This window comes from Bufo gargarizans, chromosome 1, assembly GCF_014858855.1.
Source record: "Bufo gargarizans isolate SCDJY-AF-19 chromosome 1, ASM1485885v1, whole genome shotgun sequence".
In the NCBI taxonomy this organism is placed as follows: domain Eukaryota; kingdom Metazoa; phylum Chordata; class Amphibia; order Anura; family Bufonidae; genus Bufo; species Bufo gargarizans.
Genome location: NC_058080.1, coordinates 258634318 through 258659402, shown reverse-complemented (window position 1 = coordinate 258659402; position 25085 = coordinate 258634318). Strand labels below are relative to the sequence as shown.

General features: G+C 42.1%; 1 protein-coding gene across 6 annotated transcripts in view; it reads left to right on the top strand.

Moving 5' to 3' along the window:
* PDLIM5 (PDZ and LIM domain 5) overlaps positions 1-25085 on the top strand; it is a 200992-nt gene that overhangs the window by 83215 nt on the left and 92692 nt on the right. For 5 of the 6 annotated variants that reach the window (XR_006391013.1, XM_044302657.1, XM_044302664.1 and 2 more), the window contains exons 4-5: positions 5384-5423; positions 7996-8417. Coding sequence is in view for 5 of the 6 variants with exons in the window: in XM_044302657.1 (XP_044158592.1) it covers positions 5384-5423; positions 7996-8417 (462 nt within the window). In the remaining variant the exon portion in view is untranslated. Of the gene's footprint in view, positions 1-5383; positions 5424-7995; positions 8418-12100; positions 12118-22717; positions 22736-25085 lie in introns of all 6 variants that reach the window. The other variant, XM_044302682.1, reaches the window with a different exon arrangement.

The following is a 25085-nucleotide window of genomic DNA, read 5'->3' as shown; positions in this document are numbered from 1 at the left end:
AGTGGAATCTGGTTGCTATGGACAACTAAGCCAGTTCTACTTTACACCAGTCTGATTCAGCAATTCAGCTTTGGCTTTACACTACGGAGCTTAGTACAAAGTACTGCTTCAGAATTCTGCACATTTTGAGTTGGCTTTTCAAGATAATTCTTGCCTGACTCTTTGTGAAGTCTTGTTTCCTCCTGTGTTCTTAAAGCAAGGCAGGGCATCCTTGTCGTCATTCACAAGGAGAGTCAGGAAGGCTTGGTATTTCATGGTATTTACAGTATGTCATACTGTTGCTTTATTCTTGTGCATACAGGTGACTCACTCGGATTAACAGCCTTTCTTTTGAATATTTTTTTTTTTTCTTTTTTTTCCTACCTGGTCCAGACTTCCAGCCATTGAATTGGCCAAACAGATGTATCAGTCAATTGCATGAAGTGGATGAAACTTGTGCAGGTCGTGTTTTACATTGCCAGGCTAAATGTAAATGTTCACTTATTATACGCATCATCTGTGGCACATTTGAGGCTGTACTCCCCTACTTGGCCACGTTTGTTACTGGATCGTTCTTTAATGAACCTTCTACAATCTCAAAACCAAAGATCAGTCATTTCTAATACACCAGAAGCCATATACAATAATAGACTAACAACACAACGTACTAATAAAGGGCGTACAGTAAATATAATTGAAGGCACTAATAATATAGAGCTTGATTGGGGATTTTTATAGTGCTATAGAATAGTCCTGCATTGGGATTTTTTTAAATTTTTGTTATTTTTTACATGGTTGCACTTATGATGCTATCGGCCTGATCAGGTGCCCGACCATTATGCCTATCTACCATTAGAACTAGATTTCCTAATTTGTAATTTTTATTTTATTTATTTTTTATAGTATAGTATTACTAGCTAAAGGATAATGAATCTATTTAATTTAATGTTTGTGTGTGTCGTTTTAAAGATATCAACACTATCCACTAGAACAGTGACATCTACAGCACCCCGCCCCCAAAACAGTGACCTCCACAGCCCCCCACCACTTAACACTGACCCCCCCCCCCCCCCCCACAGTGCCCCATCCCTTAAAATTGAACCTCCACAGCAGCCCATCCCCTTTAATGGTGAGGGTGACGCCCCTCTGGGCACCTTACTGGCTCATTTGCATTTCAAATAAACTGGATTTTTAGAGGATAAAAACATCTATTCCTGGAACAAAGGCACATCTGGAAATAAGGAACTAAATGCCATTAGGCCATGGCTTTACTTCAATAGTGATTATCCTGGTGACAGATTTCCTTTAAAGCCTGACCTACAGCAGTGAAGATAAATGGCTGGGTTGTTATGGAAACCTGGAGTAAAACTGTGTGTGGAGGCTGGAGGACCTGAGAGCTTCTATTGGCTGATAAGGGTCATGTGACCAAGCTTCTGTTGGCTAATGCATTTTTGGGGAATATCTCAGGAACATCCTAGAGAGCTGAGACCTGGTCTAAAACCTTCCCGGACACCTGATGTACCTGTGTGCCAAAGTTCGTGATTGTAAATGCGACGGTGCGGATTCCTTTAGCGGACGCGCACACACACACTCAGCTTTATATATTAGATTATTTCTTTTAAGAGGTTTTCCATCATCTTGAAAAATTTGCCTAGAAGGGTTAATCATGGGCTAAAATAATTAAAGCCGCAGTATTCTCCTGGTAAATCACCCCCCCCCCCCCCTGCCTTTCCATCGCTGCCCACGCCAATGCTTTGTTTACTGAGCTTCCATGTCTGTACTTCCACACTCAAAAGGTAGGACATGTCCTATCTTTCACCACATCTTGCGGCTCGTGGACCCATTGAAGTCAATAAGTCTGCACTGAGATGCGGAGTGCGCACAGCCAGTGCCCGTGTTTTGTGGATCTGCGGTTTGCGGTCCCCAACACAGACACATCGACCCCATGGTCATATGCAGGAGGCCTTAAGGGGTATCTGGTTGTAGCAAGTTATGTACGCATTGCTGCTCTATTCATCTCTATGGGAGTTCCTCAAATAGATGAGCACTTTACTATCTACCTAAGAAAAACACAGAACACAGAAAATCTATATATAAACTAATGCCACATTTTATATAAATATGAGGTTCTTAGCAAATCTAATTTGACCAAAGAATATCTATGTCAACCTAAGGCCTCTTTCACACGAACGTGACAGATTAGGTCCGGATGCGTTCAGGAAAACTCGCACCACTTTGCAAGCAAGGTCAGTCAGTTTTGTCTGCGATTGCGTTAAGTTGTGCAGTTTTTTTCTGCGCGGATGCAATGCGTTTTTCACGGGCGTGATAAAAAAAAGGTGAAGGCTTACAAACAACATCTCCCAGCAACCATCAGTGAAAAACGCATTGCATCCGCACTTGCTTGTGGATGCAATGCGTTTTTCACGGAAGCCCCATTCACTTCTATGGGGCCTGAGCTGCGTGAAAAACTCAGAATATAGAACCTGTTCCTTTTTTCATGCAACGCAGAACCCATTCACATACCCATTGAAATGAATGGGTCAGGATTCAGTGCGGTTGCTATGCGTTCTATTCGCGCATCGCACCCGTGCGGATAACTCGCTTGTGTGAAAGAGGCCTAAGACTACTTTCACACTAGCCTTAGGTTTGTCCGGCAGGCTGTTTAGACCATTTTCTATGCCTAAACCAGGCGTAGAAAATGATGAATGAGACGAGCCTGTCGGCCCATCCCTGACTCCAGCCACTTTTTTAGACCAAAATTGGCGTATATATTGTCATAAATGACCCCCTATGTATCAATCTACTCAGCTCCTCCTGCTCTATAACATTCTACCTGTAGACTGCATTTCGTAGTAACAGGTTTTCTTTAAAGAGGATCTGTAACCTCTCCTGACATGTTTGTTGTAGTGACTACATGCATTCTCCATGTAATTGCAGTTCTGGAACATCTATTCTTATCACTGATGTGCTATTCCTTTATTTTTCTGTTAGAAGTTATGAATGAATTGCCAATAGTTTGCAGTGAAGGTCCAGATGGGTGTTACCAGTTGGGAATATGTCCCTGTCCAGTCTGACACTGCCAACACTGGTTGGATAATCTCCCCCCCCCCCCCCCCAACTGGTAACTCCTATCTGGACTGCTGGCAGTTCATTCATAACTTTTAGCAGTAATAAAGGAATGGCACATCCTAGAGTGATGTGATAGATAATCCAGAATTGTTATTACATGGGGAATGCATGTAGTTATTAATTAAAACAAGCATGTCAGAAGTGGTGACAGTTCCTCTTTAAAGGGTATGTACTCCTTCAGAGGCAATTTTTATATTATTGCATTTTACAAATTTTTGGCTAAAAATAACTTTTTTTTAATTGGCTTTTATTAACTGCCTCTGGACCGCCTAACGCAGGATCCGGAGGCGGCTGTCTCAGGCAGAGTGACGCATCTATGCGTCATCTCGCGAGACGCGAGACTTCCTGTGAACGCGCGCACACAGGATCGGCAGGTAAGAGAGTGGATCTACAGCCTGCCAGCGGCGATCGTTCGCTGGCAGGCTGTAGATGCGTTGTTTTTTTTTTGTTGTTTTTTTTTAAACCCCTAACGGGTATATTAGACGCTGTTTTGATAACAGCATCTAATATACCTGCTACCTGGTCCTCTGGTGGTCCCCTTTGCTTGGATCGACCACCAGAGGACACGGGCAGCTCAGTAATAAGTAGCACCAATCACCACACTACACTACACTACACTTAACCCCTCATCACCCCATATAGACTCCCTGATCACCCCCCTGTAAGGCTCCATTGAGACGTCCATATATTTTTTACGGATCCATGGATCGGATCCGCAAAACACATACGGACGTCTGAATGGAGCCTTACAGGGGGGTGATCAGGGAGTCTATATGGGGTGATCACCCCCCTGTAAGACTCCATTCAGACGTCCGTATGTGTTTTGTGGCACGAGTTTTCTGGCCGCCGACAGGAAGAACGGGGCATTTCTAGAAGGTAGACTATGACGTGGGGAGGGGGCGGAACCGTTTGCTGGGGCTGTGGGAGGTTATTTGAGGATCAGGAGGCGTTCTTGGGCACTGCAGGGCGGCGTCACTGGGCACCGGAGAACAATATGCCTCATTAGCATATCGTAAAAAGCGCTTTTATAGCAACAAAGGACAAAAATAAAGTAAAAAGAAGACTGCAGGAAATGAGGTACTTTAGTGAACATGGCGATGGTGACAGCTTAAAATGGTAAAAGCAGGTGACAGATTCCCTTTAACTCACCTCATCCTCTTGTTCATGCAGCCGGCATCGTCTTTCTTCTTTCAGGACCTGCAAAAGGACCTTTGACGTCAGCGCAGGTCCTGCTGAATGAAGATAGAAATCGTCATCAAAGGTCTTTTTGCAGGTCCTGAAAAAAGCAAGAAGACAATGCCAGCTGCGTGATGAGGTGAGTTAATTTATTTTATTTTTTAACCCCTCAATCCACATTTTAGTAAGCATTCTGTATTAAGAATGCTATTATTTTCGCTTATAACCATGTTATAAGGGGAAATAATATAGGGAATACACTTTAATGGGGTCCGGGGTTGCTTTCATCCCTATAGTCTCCTTAGCAACCATGCCTGAAAATCGCACTGCGATTTTTACGCAGACCCATACATTTCTATGGGGCCTGCGTTGCGTGAAAAACGCAGAATATAAAGAGCATGCTGCGATTTTTACGCAACGCACAAGTGATGCGTGAACAGCCCCATTGGAGTGAATGGGTCCGGATTCAGTGCGGGTGCAATGCGTTCACTTCATGCATTACACTCGTGCGGAATTCTCGCCTGTGTGAAAGGGGCCTTAGGCCTCTTTCACATGAGCGTGACTGATTGGCTCCGGATGTGTTCAGGGTGCGTTCAGTGAAAATCGCACCATTTTGCAAGCAAATTCAGTCAGTTTTGTTTGCGATTGTGTACAGTTTCATTTTTATTTATTTTTTCTGAGCGAGTGCAATGCATTTTTATGCGTTTTTCATGCGCGTGATTAAAAACTGAAGGTTTACAAACAACATCTCCTAGCAACCATCAGTGAAAAACCAATTGAATCCGCATTTGCATCCGGATGCAATGCAGAACTGATGCATGAAAAAAATCATGTACACAGACCCATTGAAATGAATGGGTCAGGATTCAGTGTGGGTGCAATGTGTTCATGTCACGCATTGCACCCACGCGGAAAACTCGCTCGTGTGAATGTGACCTTAGTGAAATAGGTTCAGCATTAGTAAAATGCATATACTATGGGTGACATGTTGCGAATCAGACCAGGAATTACAGTATTAGAGACTGTTTCAGATATTGACAGCACATATAGTTTTATACAGATATATAACACACTGCATTTTTTATTTTATTTTTTTTAGAGCCGTGGCGATACAGAACAATCCAAATCCTCCACAAACGGTAAGTTGTTCCCCACTTGCACAACACGATAATAACAAGCTGGCATTTGGAATATCTACATTCTTGTGTGTGGTCATCCAGTCTAAGGACAGTCCAGCTGCTGTGTGTAGCCTCTTGACACCATTGCAGTTCAGTGGGCTGTGTCCTTGCTGTATGGCTACTTTTAACTGTGGAACACAAAGGAAATATTGAACAAAAACATTTGGGAGGCAACGACATGTTGATAACAAATGTACCAAAAAAAAAAAAAAAAATCTTTTTTAAACATGAGAGATTTCCAAATGCTGACATAGAAGTGATGTGCTTTGAAAACTAATGCTCTAGTCTCCAGTCCGGACATGAGATACTTCACAGTTGCCATTTCTTATGGCTTATAGCACATTATAATAATTCCTATATGCTGCGTTTTATTGTCCATATTCATATGAGCGGTAAAGGGAGATGAGGAAAAAATGTCTCTTGTGATGGAAGTGCCATAAAATAATCGAAGACTCCCCTGATAGATCCCGCACAGTTCCTGTGCTCCAGTACCTCCCACCAGTCTGCGCCACACAGATGTCAGCTGCCATCAATCCCTGGCTCCAGCGTATACCGCAGAGGCCTGTAAGTGGCTACAGCAGTTATGTGGTCACTGCTGTTTCTCTTTGTTTACTGTGCTGCAGTCATGACATAAACTACAGCTTCAAGTGAACATCGCACATGGCAGATATTTTGCCGAAAATTCTGTTCATGTGACTGGGACTGTTTGTTCTACAAACTCGATTCAGATTTGTTAGACAAATCTTCTGTGTGTGTGAACATACCCTTTAGGGGCTGTCCAGGATAGGCCACCATTGTCTAATATGGATGGACAATCCATAGTAAAATCATGGATAACCCATTTAAAGAGGACCTTTTTACCTGGAAAAACATTGAGCTAGCATCCTGACATATACAGCGGCGCCCAGGTATCTCACTGCACTTACTATTATCCCTGGGCGCCGCGCCGTTCTCCCGTTATGTCCTTCGGTATCTTCGCTCAGTAGGTTATAGTAGGCGGAGACTGCCCTTGTTCTGCTGGGCGTCTCCTCCTCCTAGACTGTAGCGCTGGCCAATCGCAGCGCACAGCTCACAGCCTGGGAGTTTTTTTTTCTCCCAGGCTGTGAGCTGTGCGCTGCAATTGGCCAGCACTACAGCCTAGGAGGAGGAGACGCCCAGCAGAACAAGGGTAGACTCCGCCTACTATAACCAAGAGTCCTAAGTCTCCGCCTACTATCTACTAACCTACTGAGCGAAGATACCAGAGGACATAACGGGAGAACGGAGCGGCGCCCAGGCATAATAGTAAGTGCAGTGAGATCCCTGGGCACCGCTGTATATATCAGGATACTTAGTTCACAATGTTTTTCCAGGTGAAAGGTCCTCTTTAAGCCCCTGTTATAATTTTATCACATTGTACAACGATGTATAAATTCTTGGTTTGGAAACTTTTCTCAGATCTTGACAATGACAAATACAAAAGACAGTCACAAAGGTCGACACAAGACACATGACATGAATGCTCAGCAGGTTCCTATGAAATGAGGCATCTCCATCGCAGACATTTATGTCCTAAGATATGCCAGAAATATCTGATACCAGCTACCTTCACCTACATCAAGAAAGAGTCCTGCTGGCTTCAACATTCAGGCAGAGAATGAACATAGAGGAAGTCATGCATGGTAGTAACAGACTGGGAACCCCGCTTCTCTATTTAAAGTGTCACACTTTTCACAAAACTCTTGTCATGTCATATACATATTAAAAGTTGTGTTTGGTGGTGTGCGGAGACCCCTAGAACGAGAGGAGAGAAGCATGTGCATATCACATGCTCGCTCTCCTCGCTTAGGAGAGAAAGTGGAATATTCCCACCCTTGTTCTAGGGATCGGTGGTGGTCCCAGCACTCAGACACCCCACCAATTGCAACTTTTGATACATCTTTATGACAAATGCTGAGTCCATAACTCCCATTGCCGTGGATGGGAGCTACACAAACAGCTTAGCAGAACAGGCTACAGTATGCTGCTTCTGTAACTGATGACAGTAGCTTGTTCTGCTAGCCTGTTTGTGTACCTTCCATTCATGGTAATGGGAGTTATGGAATGAGCAGAGTGCCTGCCCGCTTGGCTGTTCCTGTAAGCCCAGCCACCTAGGGCCGGCGCTAAGTCCCATCTTGCAGTGGAAGTCCTTAAAGTGCAGATCTCAGAGGTTAGACATATATTCCATGGCATATTCTGTTGATGTGTTGAAAATGTCTGTGATGAGAATACCCCTTTAATAACCACTCAAAATATGCCAATAAAACGCAGCTTGTATATAACTTCCAGATATTTAAACCCTTCCATCCATACTACTTTACAGACATGATCTGCTATATACCTCAATATGCAAAGCATACACTAGATATAGCTTAGTTTAGTTTGCCATACTCTATAAAAATCTAGGCCATGTATCTGACGAACGCCAAAGGTAACTGTTCTGGATAGTGTCAGCTCGTTATGTAACCTTTGCATGTGGTTGGTGTGTATGTTTTTTGTTTCTTTTTATATATAGGAAGCACCAAAAGAGATTATAAAGCCTGTGCCCATTGCAACGCCCATCCCTGCTGTTCCCAAAGTCACAACTGCTGCTAGCGTGGCATTCAACAAAGCACCTAGACCATTTGGAGCCCCATCTCCATCCAAGCCTGCATCAATCCCTTCACCATCCTCTGCCTTTACCCCAGCTACCCAAGCCTCAGCACAACCATCCGCTTTCTCCCTGCTTGCTGCTGTAAACCCACCTGCTGCCACTACCACCGGATTGCATGCTAGTTTCAAACCGTACACTGATGGGCAGACGCCTATGACTAAACCCGCAGTCCCCAATATCCCAAGGCAGCCTGCAAGCTACAGTCCTGTCAACCAGCATTCTAATAATGATGCTGCTAATGTGCAAAGAAGAGGACAAAATCTGGGGGACAAATCTCAAAATGGGTAGGTTGAGCTTGCATGTACTTTTGTTTTGTTCTTTGACGTGGATGAGACACTTGCTTTTCAGTGAGAGATGGGGACTTTTAAGAAAATCTGTCAGCAGCAGCATCCTCCCTATCAAACTGCCTGCATAGACACATAGTTGTGGTTCACCTGATTAAAACTATGGTTTTCTTTTGTTGATCCGAGGCTCTGTTCCATGAATTATACTTTTTCTTAGGCCTTTGGTTCAGTGAGAAGGGCACCAGTGCTCTGTGTCCAGCGCCTCCCTGACTACTTTGATTGACAGGGCCAGGCAGTGGCAAAGCATTGAAGGGGCTGGCCAAAGAAAGAAGCAAAGCTTGGGTACAACAAGAGCAATGGTGATGGCCTCATTGCACCAAAGGCCTCATTTTCATATTAAGAAAAAGTATCATGGAGCCTCAGATCAACAAAAGAAAAACTCTTTTTAATCTGGAAAACTCCAGCTACGTGTCTATGCAGACAGCTCTGTAGGGAAGACACCGGTGACAGATTCTCTTTTTGTTGGTAACTCCACAGAATGTGCTTAAATGCTTCAATGGCACACACGGTATTGCAGGTTCTCTCTTTTAGTTATTTTTAAAGTCTGAGGAAAATGATCTAATTAGTCATGGGTATATGGAATGTATGATCGCTGGGACCCCTGTGTGAACTGAGTGGTAGTGTGCCCCCCAATTGATTGATTGGAGCAGTGGTCACATACGCGCACCACCATCACTGTTTGAATCACACATGGGACTTGCCCCCTGTTCCCATTATCAGTGGGAGTCCCAGTGTTTGGACCTCCAGCTATCATAGATGGGTTTTGAGAAAACCCCTCTAAGTCTCAACCCATGAATGGTTTAAAAAACAAAGGTCTCTATAAAGTGCTCAAACCCCTCTGGTACTGTTTGTGGATCTGTTATTGGGAATCTGACCCAAATTTGGAAGAAAAAGGTTGTTAAAATCAATAGCTTTTATCTTTGAAGGTAACATTTTTTTAATTAAAATAATTTTAAGAATAAAAGCTAAAATTATAGCCGAACACAGTATACATTTCAGACCTAGAAGTACTAAACACAACTGGGGGAATCTCCCTGGCATCCAAAGGTTACAAGATGGAATGTGTCATGTCTTCAATGGCAGACATCGGTGTATTTCTTCTCTAGAGCTTGATAATCACCAGTATGGTCCTTGTACATGTATTTATATCACCGTCTCTGACCTCAGAGATGTATATTGTGTATATATTCCTATAAACTATGAGATTTATCTGCTTATTTTTGCTCAGTATCCACAGTATTTGGTCTTTCCAGAGGACTACTACTGTTCTCTCCCTAGAAAACAGACCCGATGGACTTATCTGGGGTCACTCACTCGTAAAACAGATTTATTTCTTATATTGCCGGCTTCTGCTGGTTGCCTTTGGGACCATACAGCAATTTTAGCTTCACACCGTGTCACCTGGCCTCCCACAATGCACTGCTCTCAGGTGACCGGAGACCGGTGGAATTATGAATGTAGCTTCGTACATGAAGGTGCAGTGAAGCTCAAGGTCTTCCCCTAACATCTTTGCATCTCTCGTGCTCGGTCTGTGTTCTCGTTCGGCGGCCCACAGCAGTTTTAGGATATTAGATGTCTATGGGGTATTCCAAGTCTGTGCTTAACCTGTAAGTAGACTTGGTCATGTTACAGCGAGGCTAGCTTCTGGAAAGCTTATGGTAAAGCAATCACCCCAGGCTCGATGGAGAGACCTGCGGTAAGGAGACATTGTTGGCAGATTTGTAAAAAACTTGAATAGGTGTAAGAATTCCATTCCATGGAAAAATAACACTATAGCTTGCCCCCTCCATCCATTAGTTTTTCCTGGATAGTGGGTTTATCTTTAGTAAGCGGATTCTGGTCATGGTGATGAAATAGTCTGAACTGAAAAATTGAAATTATATTTTGTTGAGGCAGAACAGGAGGTCCATCCATGCACACAGTACAATTTGCTGTACAATGCAGGAAAAGAAGGCCCTGATTTATCCAGACCGGCATGTGCTGCACCGCCGGACTGAAATTTACTCCAGCTCGTTGATGGCATAGGTTTTAGTAATCATGTACGCCGTTCTCAGTGGAATCTAAAAACTGGGAGTTTTGACTTTAACGCCAAATCAGTGACACAAATGTCTCCATAAATATCCAAAGGAATCTCTCTAACGTGTAATTGACATTGTTGGTCCCCATTCACATGACCATATTTTTACTCTACATCCAATCTGCATTTTATTTTTTTATATTTTCTTTGCAAAATGGTTGCGGGCCCATTCATTTCAATGGGTCCGCCAAAAACGTGCACAGTACACAGTGCCGTCCACATCCGTATGTCCGTTCTGCATCTCCGCAAAGAACATGTCCTATTCTCTGTTTTGCGGAAATGAATAGGCATTGTTATAATAGAATAGGATGCAACACAGACAACGCCATCCATATTTTTTGCGGATCCGTATTTTGCGGACTGCAAAATGCATAGTCGTGTGAATGCACCCTTATAGTGTGTGATCAAAGCAGTGAGCTCTAGAGATATATTGTTAAAGGGGTTGTCTCACTTCAGCAAATGGCAATTAATCATGTAGACAAAGTTAATACACGGCACTTAACAATAATAGGGGGTCATTTATTAAGATCAGCATTTTAGACGCCGGTCTTGATAACCCCTATAGGTAGCATCGGCCTCTACATAACTTCTGCGTATCCAGCTCTGGTCTAAATGTAAGGCTAGTTTCACACTAGTGGCAGCCTTCTCCGGCAGGGTGAACAGCCTGCCTGATCCGTGCCCGCGTGCCTCTGGAAGTCTGCTCCGGCCCCATTGACAATGTCGTAGTTTTATTCTGCCCACCTGTCGGCATGTTTGCCGTGCTGCTGCCGGAACTCCGCCCTGCCCCCATTATAGTCAAGGGGAATGGAGTGGACCTCTGGCGGCACTAGCGACATGGATCCGGCAGGCTGTTCACCCACCGAAGAAGGCTGCCGCTAGTGTGAAACTAGCCTAAGCCAGCTTCCTTGCTGGCTTGCATTTAGACCATTTACTAGGCCTAAAACAGGTATAGAAAATATTGAATGAGACGGGCCAACCGACCCGTCCCCTTCCCTGCCCACACCATGCCCACTTTTTTAGACCTGCCAGGAGCAGGGAAAAGTTGCAGATTGCAGTGCAAATAACCTTTTAATATAGACACATTTCTGGATAGTAAATGACCCCCATAATCTTTATTTAGCTTTATGTAATACATCTTGCATTGCACTTAAAAAAAGACAAGTGAGGGTAAGTGAGCCATGGAGGTGGGCAGCACATACTGTAGCTGTCGTTCTGGTCCCAGCCTCACAGTTGGATATCAGGATTTTATGTTTCTGGCATACGTAGAAGTCTGCTGTAAAACGTTTATCCCTGCACTGGCAGCACCGATCCATCAGGCCTCTCTGCAATAACTTTGAATACTGTAATAAAACAGCCTACGCCATAATCTCTAGGAGTGTGGCTATATTGAAAATAGAAGGTAAATCCCTGTGAACATCCTGCTTCTCATGCCGTAGTGAACATTTTATTATTCAGTCTTGCTGCCGGGCGCCATTCAAGCATTTATAGCCGTTATTATTGTTGTACTTTTGGACCTCATATTTACATTGCTGTTTTTTTTATACAGGTAACACCAGTGGCAAAGTTAGTAGCATTTATCAGTTTGTGTGCAGTCTTGTGGGCACTGCATGTGGGATGCATGTGTATGATCGCCTTTAAATACTATGTTATTGTTAGATTTCTAAGTGGAATTATAGTGCATTATTTATGGAGTACTGATCTCGAATTTCAGCTGGCATTAAAGTCTGAAGTTGACTTCACAATTCTTTAGGCGTCAGAGCTAAATTCTCCAGTCACTCCATGCTGGCTCAGTGTCTGCACAGACCTTGCTTTGATGAATTCCATTCTATGAGTGTACTCTTTTTCACCATTTATTAGACAATAATCTGAGAGAATAGAGAAAAACAAACTGTCCCGCTGCAGTAGAAAAGCTCCGCTAAGTTTCCAAGAGGTGTGTCTTGGTGCTTGCTGACAGTTTCCCATAACGACCAGCAGAAATGCGAGTGTAGCCCTTGGCGGTAATATAAGTTGTAAGTCAGGATCAGTACATGAACAATAAGGCCTGTATTTAAAGGGAGTCTGTCACAAACCTCACCAGTTTTAAACCGATCACATAGTTCAGTGGGACACAAAGACATGGCACAAATGTTACCTTTGTGGAGTTTTTCAGATCCTCCAAATCGCCCAAAAAAGTAGTTTTTAGCATATGCTAATGAGCCATCGCAAGTGCCCAGGGGCGGAGAGTTTGATGCAATTGCCCAGGCCCCCCTGCTTTATTTGCGCCTAAGGCCTTATTCACATGTTGCTGGGAATGGTTAGGTTGGTGACCATGAGCGTGTCACCATGGAAACACCCCTATAAACTACTCTGACTGACTGGTTAGCTCAAAAGACATTCAGAATATGTAACTATCATTCTGCTCACTTGTATGCCAGTTAGCTCACAAAAGGTCAGTGCACTGTATGGCAGTGCATACCAGGGACTCATAGGCTCTTCTATATAATAGGCTTCTAAGTGCCTCTGGCATGGACCCTTTGTGTGCTTACTGCGGAAGAGAGTTTACATTTCAGTAGGATTTGCCATCGTGAGAGATTCTCCTTAGGCCTCTTGCACACAAACGTTTTGTTTCTGTTCCGTTTTTGTGGATTCTGTTTGCGGTTCGTATGTGGAACCATTCATTTCAATGGTTCCGCCAAAAAAAAAAAAAACGGAATGTACTCCATATGCATTCTATTTCCGTTCCGCTGAAAGATGGAACTTGTCCTATTATTGCCCGCAAATAATGATCCGTGGCTCCATTCAAGTCAATGGTTCCGCAAAAAAAAAAAAAAAAAAATGAATGCATCCGTATGTGTTCCGTATCCGTTCAGTTTTTGCGGAACCATCTATTGAAAATTTTATGCCCAGCCCAATTTTTTTATGTACTTACTGTTTAAATATTGTATGTTTCCATTTGCGATCCGCAAAAAACAGATCACAAACTTAAACCAAACGGAAAAACGGAACAACAAAACGTGACTGAAATGTAAACACTACTGAAACCGAAAAACTGATCCATTTAAACGGACCGGAAAACCATACAGTTGTGTGCAAGATGCCTTAAAGGGGTTCTCTGGGAATTATTTAAAATTGCCACCAGCAACTTGGTCCAAGAATATGAGCAAGGCTGGTTGCTACCACGGCTAGAGGGTAGGGGCCTCACTACACTGCTCTACAATATATGGTTGATATGATCCCGCCTATGATATCCCCTCATGGCTGAACAGCCTGACAGGAATGTTCACTAATGTGTATTATATGCAAGTGCCAGAGCGTAGCGTAATGTGTAGTGAGGCCCCATCCCCTCACACCTCTAAGTAGCTATGCAAGAAGTGGCCATCAGCCCTACTCACATTGTAGGACAGGTTGCTGGCGGCCATTATAAATTTACGGACAACTCCTTAAAATAATAAAGTTAACATACTGTTATAACTAGAATCTAACGAAGTTCCCTTAGGGGCTAAAAGTAATAACCAATGTTCTTTGACCAAATAACGAATGTTTTAAAGGTGATTACTAACTGGTCCAGCTAAATGCAGTTTGTACAGAGTGAAGTGAAGCCTGGCTGGGATCGCATAAATATCACCTTGTTTAACCAGCCTTCGCATTCATTTTGGTGGGAATATAGCCATAGATTTTACTCATTGCAGTGAATCAAATATGCAGCAAAATTCTCCAGTATTTGTGTAACACAAGGAATGCTGCAGATTTGAACACCTTTAGTATGCCTATAATTTGCTGCCATTGTTTTACTTTATAGGTAAAGGAAGTTTGTACTGTAAAGCAGTTTTGTATGGCTTCTGCAACAAATATGAAATGTGTGAACCCAACCTTAATTTTATAACTGCATGGTTTGTCCAGTTTTGTGTGTATTTATCCACATTGTTTTGGTAACATAAGGTAAAGGTTCTAAGGATTCTTACTATCTTGGGCTATTCTGTACCTTAAAGAGAACCTGTCCTTTAAATATCTGCTCTTTCTGAACTAAGTTGTACATGGGGGTCATCTTTATCAGTGATTGATAGCATTCTCTGTGTAAGAGTGTATACATAGACAGTCACTAATACCTGTACATGGAGGAGATAGTATTCTCTGTGTAAGTATGTATACAGAGATGGCTGCCAGCCACTGATAGTTATACACACAGGAGGTGATAGTGATTTGTAGCATTCTGTATGTATACATAGTCACTGATACATGTACATGGAGGAGATGGCATTCTCTGTGTAAGTGTGTATACAGAGATGGCTGCCAGCCACTGACAGCTGTACACTGGGAAGATGTTATCAATGTTTGATAGTATTCTGTGTAAGTGTGTATACGTAGATAGTTGTCAGTCACTGATAATTGTACCTTTTAGATAGAACAAACTCCAGCTCTCAAGTGGTAAAGGTGCTCTGACCTGCTCTGCACGGATCCGGGCTGTGTTCACACCCATCGTAGATGCAGCAAAAAAGTCCAAATGGATCCAGCGAGTAAAATCAATGATTCTTTATTTCTTCATTTAATTTTTTTTTTTTATAGACAAATACTCCTCCTGCATAAAAGCAACGCGTTTCAACCATAAGACAGGTCGTCTTCATGGATTCATAGTAGAAAGTATTCAGATACAGGCATGTAACAGCTTTTTAACCCTTTCATGACCAAGGGTCATTGATACCCCCGTGACCACGTCTAATTTTGCAAATCTGACATGTGTCACTTTATGTGGTAATAACTTTGGAACGCTTTTACTTATCCAAGCCATTCTGAGATTATTTTTTCGTGGCACGTTGTACTTCATGATAATCTTACATTTGAGTCAATATATTTCACCTTTAATTTATGAAAAAATCCCAGATTTACCAAAATTTTTTAACCATTTGCAATTTTAAATTTTTTTATTTCTCTGCTTTTAAAACAGAAAGTGATACCTCATAAAATATTTATTACTTAACATTCCCCATATGTCTTCTTTATGTTGGCATCATTTTGTAAATGTCATTTTATTTTTTTAGGACGTTAGGAGCCTTAGAAGCAAATCTTAAATTTCCAAAACCCACTTTTTAAGGACCAGTTCAGGTCTGAAGTTAGTTTGTGGGGCTTACATAGTGGAAATCCCCCATAAATGACCCCGTTCCAGAAACTACACCCCTCAAGTTACTCAAAACTGATTTTACAAACTTTGTTAACCCTTTAGGTGTTCCACAAGAATTAGGGTACTTTCACACTAGCGTCGCTGGATTCCAGCGACTGAACTGCCTTCCGGATCCGGCAATCTGTATGCAAACGGATACCATTTGTAGACTGATCTGGATGCGGATCAATCTCACAAATGTATTGAATACCAGATCCGTCTCTCCGGTTGTCATCCGGAAAAACGGATCTGGTATTTATCTTTTGCACATTTTTAAAGGTCTGCGCATGTACAGACCACAAAACCGGATCGGTTTTTCTGGAACACTTAGGGCCGGATCCGGCATTAATGCATTTCAATGTGAAATAATGCCAGATCCGGCATTTTGGCAAGTGTTCCGGAACTTTGGACGGAGAAAACACTGCAGCATGCTGCGGTATTTTTCTCCGTCCAAAAACAGTACAGTGACTGAACTGAAGACATACTGAACGGATTGCTCTCCATTCAGAATGCTTTAGGAGAAAACTGATCTTTTTTTTTTTCCCCGGTATTGAGCCCCTAGGACGGAACTAGATACCCCATTTTGGAAGCTAGGGGATAAGGTCCCAGTTTTATTGGTACTATTTTGGGATACACATGTTTTTTTAATTGCTCTATATTACGTTTTTTGTGAGGCGAGGTAACAAAAAATGCAGTTTTTTTATTTATTTTTTACAAGCTTAATCTGACAGAGTAGATCATGTGCTATTTTTATAGAGCAGGTTATTACAGACGCAATGATATCAAATATGTCTACTTCCTTTGTTTCAGTTTTACAAAATATCATTTTTGGAAAACAAAATATGTTTTTGTCTCCATTTTCTGAACGCCTTATTTTATTTTTTTCTGACGATCTTGTGTAGGGGCTTGTTTTTTGCAGAAAGAGTTGATGTATATTATTTTTGGGTACATATGATTTTTTATTTTATTTTTAACCATTCATTATTATACTTTATGGGGCAAGGTGAGCAAAAAATTGGTTGTTTTGGAACAGTATTTATTTTTACAGCGTTCACCTGAGGGGTTAGGTCATGTGACATTTTTATAGAGCAGATCATTACAGATGTGGCAATACCTAATATGTATACTTTTTTTATATATATTCTTATTTAAGTTTTACAAAATAATAGCATTTTTGAAACAAAAAAAATATTTTAGAGTCTCCAGAGTCTGAGAGCCATAGCTTTTTAATTTTTTTTTTGACCAATAGTCTTAGGTAGGGTCTCATTCTTTTGTGGGATGAGGTGAGGGTTATATTGGTACTATTTTGGGGGGCATGCACCTTTTTGATCGCTTGGTGTTGCATTTTTTGTGAAGTAAGTTGACAAAAAATTGCTTTTTTGGCACTTTTTAAAAATCTTTTTACGGTTGTGACTAATACCGTACCCCGACTGACGTCAAATACGTAAGGACAGCGAGATGCGATATAGTCACTGGTTACCAAGGCGTGACGTTATGCCGGCCCTGAGGAGCAGGTAAGGTCAGCTTGGTACAGTTTTCAGACTCCTCTTGTCCACACAGGCACAGAGAGGCAACAAGCTGAGGGAACCTTTTCACTGCCCCAGTGCAACAGTGCTTTCTCAGCCTGGGAATACTGCCGCCAGCTTCTCGTTTGATATAAGCCCGGTCCGATAACAGGATTATATAGGGTGAGAAACCAACCCGCAGTAGTGTATAACTATGCCGAAACATGGATGTAGGAATTCGTGATAGAGATACCAGACAGCACAAGACTAAATTATAGATTTAATCGCCTTAAGGGCTCACTAGATATAACACTATATACACACACACAGAATATATACAGTGGTCTGAGGTTGCACATACAGGTAGTATGGTACAAACAGGATTAAACAGAGCAAGAAGTCAGTTTACTGATGGATGAGTCCTTTGGGTTGATGAATAATGGTTACTGTGTCGTCACATGGGAGGCAGTGATGTCAGAAGTTTCAAACATCCCTCCAAACACCATGCTCAGCGTTGCGCCCCCCCCCCCCCCCCTAGAGAAAAGAAAGACGCTGGACGCTGCATGGGGCTTTTCACTTGTAGTCGGCCACGCCCCTCCCTTCCTCTGCAAAGGGTTCCCCTCCCTCCTGGCAGCAAAACGACCCACAAAACCCATTAGGGCCCATAGTTCCATGGTTCTGGGATCAACGGGTCCGCCTGAGTACAGGTAGAGTCCACACATGGTACCGTTAATAGGTTTCTGTCAGGAGATCTCCGTATATCCCCTCCCTGGCATCCTACCACCCAACTACACAGGAGCCTGTCCATCTTGGCCACAGGGTCACAAAGATATATCTGGTTTATGCCTGTGATGGACTGGTGATTCAGAATTCCTTATAAATCGCCGGTTCCATGATCCCTGATGGTTGCTTTTCTTCTGAGGAATGACTTGGAATCCCTGCAGGGAAGTTTTCCTGCAGGATCCGTGCTGTCTGAAGGGAGGTGTCAAATGTAACCAAATGTAGCCTGCTAGGAGTTTTCTGCTATCTGGCTGCGCTTTGAATTGAATTCTTCATGCAGCTACATTCCATCCAAAACATACTTTGAAAGAAAGCTATTCCCACTGGTGAATTAATCAGAGCCAAATGGAATTGCAGCACAGAAGTAACCTACCAATGTGAACAGAAAGCTATACACCATAGATTGTGAGCCAGGGGTTACCCTAATGGGATGCTAAAACAAGCCATTGCGACAGTCAGGCTACTTTCACACTTGTGGCAGTGTGATCCGGCAGGCATTTCCGTAGTCGGAACTGCCCGCTGGATCCGCCGATTTTGGATGTGACTGAAAGCATTTGTGAGACTCACAAATGCATTGCAAGAACGGATCAGTCTCTCCGCTTTGTCATGCGGACAGACGGATCCGTCTTGTATTTCTTTTCAAATTTTTACCGGTCTGCGCTTGCGCAAGCCGGAAGGACGGATCCATCATTCCAGTATTTTGAATGCCGGATCCAGCACTAATACATTCCTATGGGGAAAAATGCTGGATCCGGCATGTCTTCAGTTTTTTTTGCCGACTGAACTGAAGACATCCTGATGCATCCTGAACAGATTACTCTACATTCAGAATGCATGGGGATATGCCTGATCAGTTATTTTCCGGTATAGAGCCCCTGTGATAGAATTCTATGCCGGAAAATAAAAACGCTAGTGTGAACGTACCCTTAACACGACATGAGCTTTTAACAAAAGAACATAATTAAAACAAAAAAAAAAAAAAGTTCACACCAACCGTTACATTACAATATAATCTCTTTTTTTTATCAAGTACACTTTAGAGTGTCTTACTGGAAAGCTCAAACAATAAGCCAAAAAATCCCACCTAGCGATTTAAAAACAAATTATTCAAATCTCTCACATGGCTATCCAATTTAGGATTTTATTCCTGTGGGAATCATCCCTGCAAAACCTGCTCTTAGGTTCACAATTCCAAAGAATTCCCACACACCCAAAAAGAAATAAAATACAAAATAAAAAGCTACATAAACTGCAACACAGAAGGCATCATATATATGATCATGTGCACACTATGCTTACATAGGCAGTACAACCAGAAAACTGAAGGTGCGTTTTCTTGAGCATCTAAAGATCACCAATAAAAATAAAAATCGTAACATCTCTGGCGCATCTAAACTTTTTTTGGAACAACATAATAGTAAGGTTGCGTCCCTCAGTTTAATTGGTATAGAAAAAGTAAAATTATACAAGTGAGGGGCCGGTTTAAAAAAATATGGAAGAGAGAAGCTTTCTGGATTTTTATCTTAAACACTGCTCACCCTTATGGAATGAATTATCATACAGATATTTTATTACATTATTAATGATAGTTTCTCATTCCTGCATTATTGTACATCGCGTAATTGTAATATTTATATTTTTATATATATATATATATATATATATATATATATATATATATATATATATATATATCATATCATATATATTTTTGGAGCAAGTCAGCCACAGGCATGTACATCAAGAGTTATTATCTACATTTTACCTTACACCTGCACTGCGAGCGTTCCTTAACATTTTGAATTGATTTTAATTCCTCCCTTTTTGCTTTAAAAAGCCGTTACATGCCTGTATCTGAATACTTTTATACTATGAATCCATGAAGACGACCTGTCTCATGTTTGAAACGCGTTGATTTTATGCAGGAGGATTACTTGTTTATACTTTCTTTATTTATTCATAAAACAAAAATCATTGATTTTACTCGCTTGATCCATTTGGACTTTCTTTTTACTGATAAGTGTACACAGGGGAGGTGTTTCCAGTTACATAGTTAATACGGTTGAAAAAAGTCCATCACATTCAACCAAGGTATAGGTGGTGACGTGAATCCCAGAAGGACGTGAGACTCAGATTTATACACCTTTTCATAAGCATTAAGAATTTATCTAAACCCTTTTTAAAACTGTCCACTGTCCCTCCTGTGACCACGTCCTGAGGAAGTCTATTCCACAGATTCACAGTTCTTACAGTAACGAAACTTTGACACTTCTGGAGACTGAACTTTTTCTTCTCCAGTTGGAGGCAGTGCCCCCTTGTCTTTTGAGGGTATTTTACATGGAACATGGAGAATTGATGGTATTCTCCGTGTATTTGTGTATACAGAGATAGTCTTTAGTCACTGATAGCTGTACATGAGGGAGGTGTTATGAGTGACTGATAGCATACTCTGTGTAAGTGAGTATACGGAGATAGCTGTCAGTCACTGATAGTTGTACATGGAGAGATGTTATCGGTAATTGATAGCATTCTCTGTAAGTGTGTATTAGGCCTGCACAATATATCGCCAAAGCAATCGCAATAAATCGCCATATCGCAATCGCCAATTGGCTGACCTAAAAATGCTGCAATTGTATTACCATATTTTTCGCTTTTTAAGACAAACTTTTTTCCCCCCAAAAGTGTGTGGGGGGGGGGGGGAAATGGCAGTGCGTCTTATAAAGCAATGGCTGATGGTTAGGTGGCTGACACGGATGTATCGCCGGCCGCTATGCTGCACAGCGCGGCCGGCGATACATCAGTTACTGTGCGGGGAGGGAGGAGGTGCTGGAGTCAAGTCGTTATTTTAATGAACAAATGTTCTTCCATTTATTCTATTTTATGTCTCTGTTCTGTGCAGTGCTATTAGGAAAATGGCAAGTTTTGTATTTTGTACTTTTGCAGTAATGTAAATATGTTTAATTTAGTAAAAGATGTTTTATTTTGAAAAACACTGTGCATTTCAGTTCTTGAGTTAAGCATAACTACATTTCAGCATTATCAGTAATTTCTCTGTGCTTTTGCCTTGAAAATCCAAGCAAATAGACCTCTAGCACAATTCCCTTAAAATATCGCATCGCATACCGTTATCGCAATTTTTAGGGCCCTAATCGCAATCGCACAAAATTCCTATATCGTGCAGCCCTAGTGTGTATGGTTGTGTACAGAGATGGCTGTCAGTAACTGATAACTCCTCCCCTGTGTACAGCTATAAGTTACTGACGGCTATCTCTGTATAAACACTTACACAGAGAATACTATCAGTCACTGATAACACCTCCCATGTATACAACGATGACTGACTGACTGCTATGTATACACAATCACTGATTACTCCTCCCCGTGTGCAGCGATCAGTGATTGTGTATACATAGATAGCTGTCAGTCACTGATAGTTGTGTTATCAGTAATTGATCGCAATCTCTGTGTAAGTGTATATACCGAGATAGCTGTCACTGTGAAGATGGCTCCCGTGTACAACTGAGCTCAGAAAGAGATATAAATGTATAAATTGCAGGTTTTACTGAATCTTTTCCCACAAAACTATATAGGAATCTTCTCAGCTCCTCCTGCTTTAAAACTGGGACTGCAGATTGCATTGCATTTTATGGTGACAGGTTGTCTTTAAGAATAATCTCTATCAAAGTTTGTAAGGCATCATTTTAAATAGAATGGAAACTGTGTAGCATAAATCAAACTGGCTTTAGGTTCTGAGAAAGAAAAACCCAGGCCCTGATTTAACAAGACTGGAATGTGAGTAAATGTAGGCTTGCTCAAATCCTTCTGTTTCTTCATGTAATCCCAAAATCGATGTTGAGATCGGAGATCTGTGGGGGCCATATCATCACTTCTTTTATGCTGAAGATAGTTCTTAATGACATCAGCTGTATGTTTGGGGTCATTGTCCTGCTGCACAATAAATTTAAAGCCAAATGTATATAATATTACAGGATGGCATTATTGAAAATCACACTTAACCATACAGTTTGACCTAGTGCTTATTAGGGTATTTTCACACTTGCGGCAGAGGATTCTGACAGGCAATTCAGTCGCCGGAACTGCCTGCCGGATCCTTCAAAACGTATGCAAACTGATGGCATTTGTAAGACTGATCAGGATCCTGATCCGTCTTACAAATGCATTGAAATGCCAGATTCGTCTCTCCGGTGTCATCTGGAAAAACTGATCCGGCATTTATTTTTTGAACTTTTTTTCAGTCTGCGCATGCCCAGACCGGAAGGATGGATCCAGCATTGCGGTATTTTGTATGCCAGATCCGGCACTAATACATCCCTATAGAAAAAAATGACTGATCTGGCATTCCAGCAAGCTTTCCGGAGATAAAACCGTAGCATGCTGCGGTATTATCTCCGTCCTGAAAAGTCAAAAAGAGTGAACTGAAGACATCCTGAACGCATTTCTCTCCATTTAAAATGCATGAGGATTAAACTGATCAGGTCCGGTATTGGGCCCCTAGGACTGAACTCCATGCCGAAAACGCTAGTGTGAAAATACCCTTAGTCATGGCCTTATAACTTCTTACATTACTAACGTACTCTGCTAACCACTTATTGATTTGGGAGTCTTTCATATACTGTACATTTATCTCTCTGGCATGTTTCTAGTCTTTTACATTTCCTCATATCTATGTGTCTCACATTTCTTTTCTTTATTCTTTCTTTCTTTTATACTCGTCTGAATTAAGGAATATTCCACCTAAACGGTATGAAAAACAGAAATTTTGATAATTGACATGTAGGGGCAGATTAATGACCTTTACCAAAAAAATAAAAACTGGCAGTGTTGCACTGTTATTGATTACCAATCTTCTCGATAGACTCCTATTATAAGCCAGAGGTTGTTAAATATAAGTGAGATCCAAGCGGCGGGTTTAGAATAACACCCCTACCCCCGCAAAAAATAAATAAAAAAAACAAGCACAATACATAACATTTTCCTAGAAATGATCTCTTTTAGGGCTGCAGCTAACGATTATTTGAATAATCGATTAGTTGCCGATTAATTTCTACGATTAATCGGGAAAAACGGCAAAATTACAAAACAAAGAGGTTTATATGATTTTACTTGAAAAATTATGTTCAAAGGCCATATTAAAAAAAATTGTGGATGGCACTGTTATCGGGGGATCTGTGGACGACACGATTATGGGGGATCTGTGGACGACACTTATGGGGATCTGTGGACGGCGCTATTATGGAGAGGGGGATCTGTGGGTGGCACTGTTATGGAGAGGGGGATCTGTGGGTGGCACTGTTATGGAGAGGGGGATCTGTGGGTGGCACTGTTATGGAGAGGGGGATCTGTGGGTGGCACTGTTATGGAGAGGGGGATCTGTGGGTGGCACTGTTATGGAGAGGGGGATCTGTGGGTGGCACTGTTATGGAGAGGGGGATCTGTGGGTGGCACTGTTATGGAGAGGGGGATCTGTGGGTGGCACTGTTATGGGGAGGGGAATCTGTGCACGGTTATGGGGAGGGGAATCTGTGCACAGTTATGGGGAGGGGAATCTGTGCACGGTTATGGGGAGGGGAATCTGTGCACGGTTATGGGGAGGGGGATCTGTGCACAGATCCCTTTCCCCATAGCAGTGCCATAGACCGATTCCCCCCTCCCCATAACAGCCCCGGCCCCGCTGCTTGAAGGAGGCGGAGCAGGTGCGTCACGTGAGTAAGTGACGTTACGCCGCCGTCCACTCTGCCTGTTACTGGAGCGTCATTGTAAGGTAAAATAAAGATGCAGTGATTTAAAGTAAACCGCCCGCCCTCATAGCAACGAATCGGCGATTATTCGATAACTGGATTCGTTGCCAACGAATCCAGTTATCAATTATCGATTGCAACGATTAATCGATGTAAGCCCTAATCTCTTTATTAGTTAACATGCCGTAAACACAGATTTAAACACCTAATGGGTGGAGGACATGGCAGGAACAGATGTTTTATAGATAGACACAACAGATCTGTGAACCTGTCACTCACTACCAGATTACTTGTGGACTGCCATATGACATAGGTCTTGTACGACATGATGGGGGGGGGGGGGCTTGTGCCCACTGAAAGCTCTGCATAGCACATCAGTGCGGGGTATCCTGTGTGCTGCATACATGGCTACAGTGTACAGATTCTGTATGTGCTGCAGTGAAAAGCGCTATAGAAAGTCCTGAACTTCTGGGGCCTGTTTTGCTAGTAAAACAATAAAACCAATTAGGATATATTACAAAGGTTGTTTGGGGGTATTTGTGACTGTTTAAATAAAAACCTTAGAAAAGTTTAGGTTCACTCTATGTAAAATCATGGCTGAAGCCTAATACAATAGTGAACCAAAAAGGCAGAGAGAGAGAGTGAGCACAGGATATTAGGAAGGGTCTATCTAGTGCAGGGGTCTCAAACTCTGCTGGATATATGGGCTGCACATAGAAAAAAAATTGAGTTGACGGGCCACGTTCCTTCAAATACGATATGACACAATGCTAAATTATTTTAAATAAAATATAGCGCCACATACCTACCAGTGATGTCTCCTCTGAGGAAGACGTTCTTTTTTCTTCATTTTCTCCATTCGGACCAGACTGCCTTGACTACTTCATTCTGCTAAGTCTCGTCTTTACAGAGTTTGCCACATAGACATCTTGGATTCCTCACTTTTACATCATCCTCCTCAATGCAAATACAATACTGCAAAAGCTCAGAAAGAAAAAAAAAAATATTATATATATCCCACCCTAAAAATCAGAAGTAAATGTTCGCTAGCGTCTGTAGCGGTGCGTCCACTGACCGACAATTATGGACGGACCCTAATGGATGCCCACTGACCGATTTAACAGATGGACAGTGACAGACGGCCTCTGACCGCCAGTGACAGACGGACACACGGTCCCTAATGAAAAGAGGTAGTGGATCAAAGTAGAGAGAGCAGAGCTTCTAGGTGTAATGACAACGCCTCTGTTGCTCCTAGAGGCTCATTTGCATATACTAAAACATCTTCTAGGGTAAGTGTAGGATTAGTCTCTTTCCCCACTCTCACTCTCTCTACGCCTTTTTTTTTGGTTCACT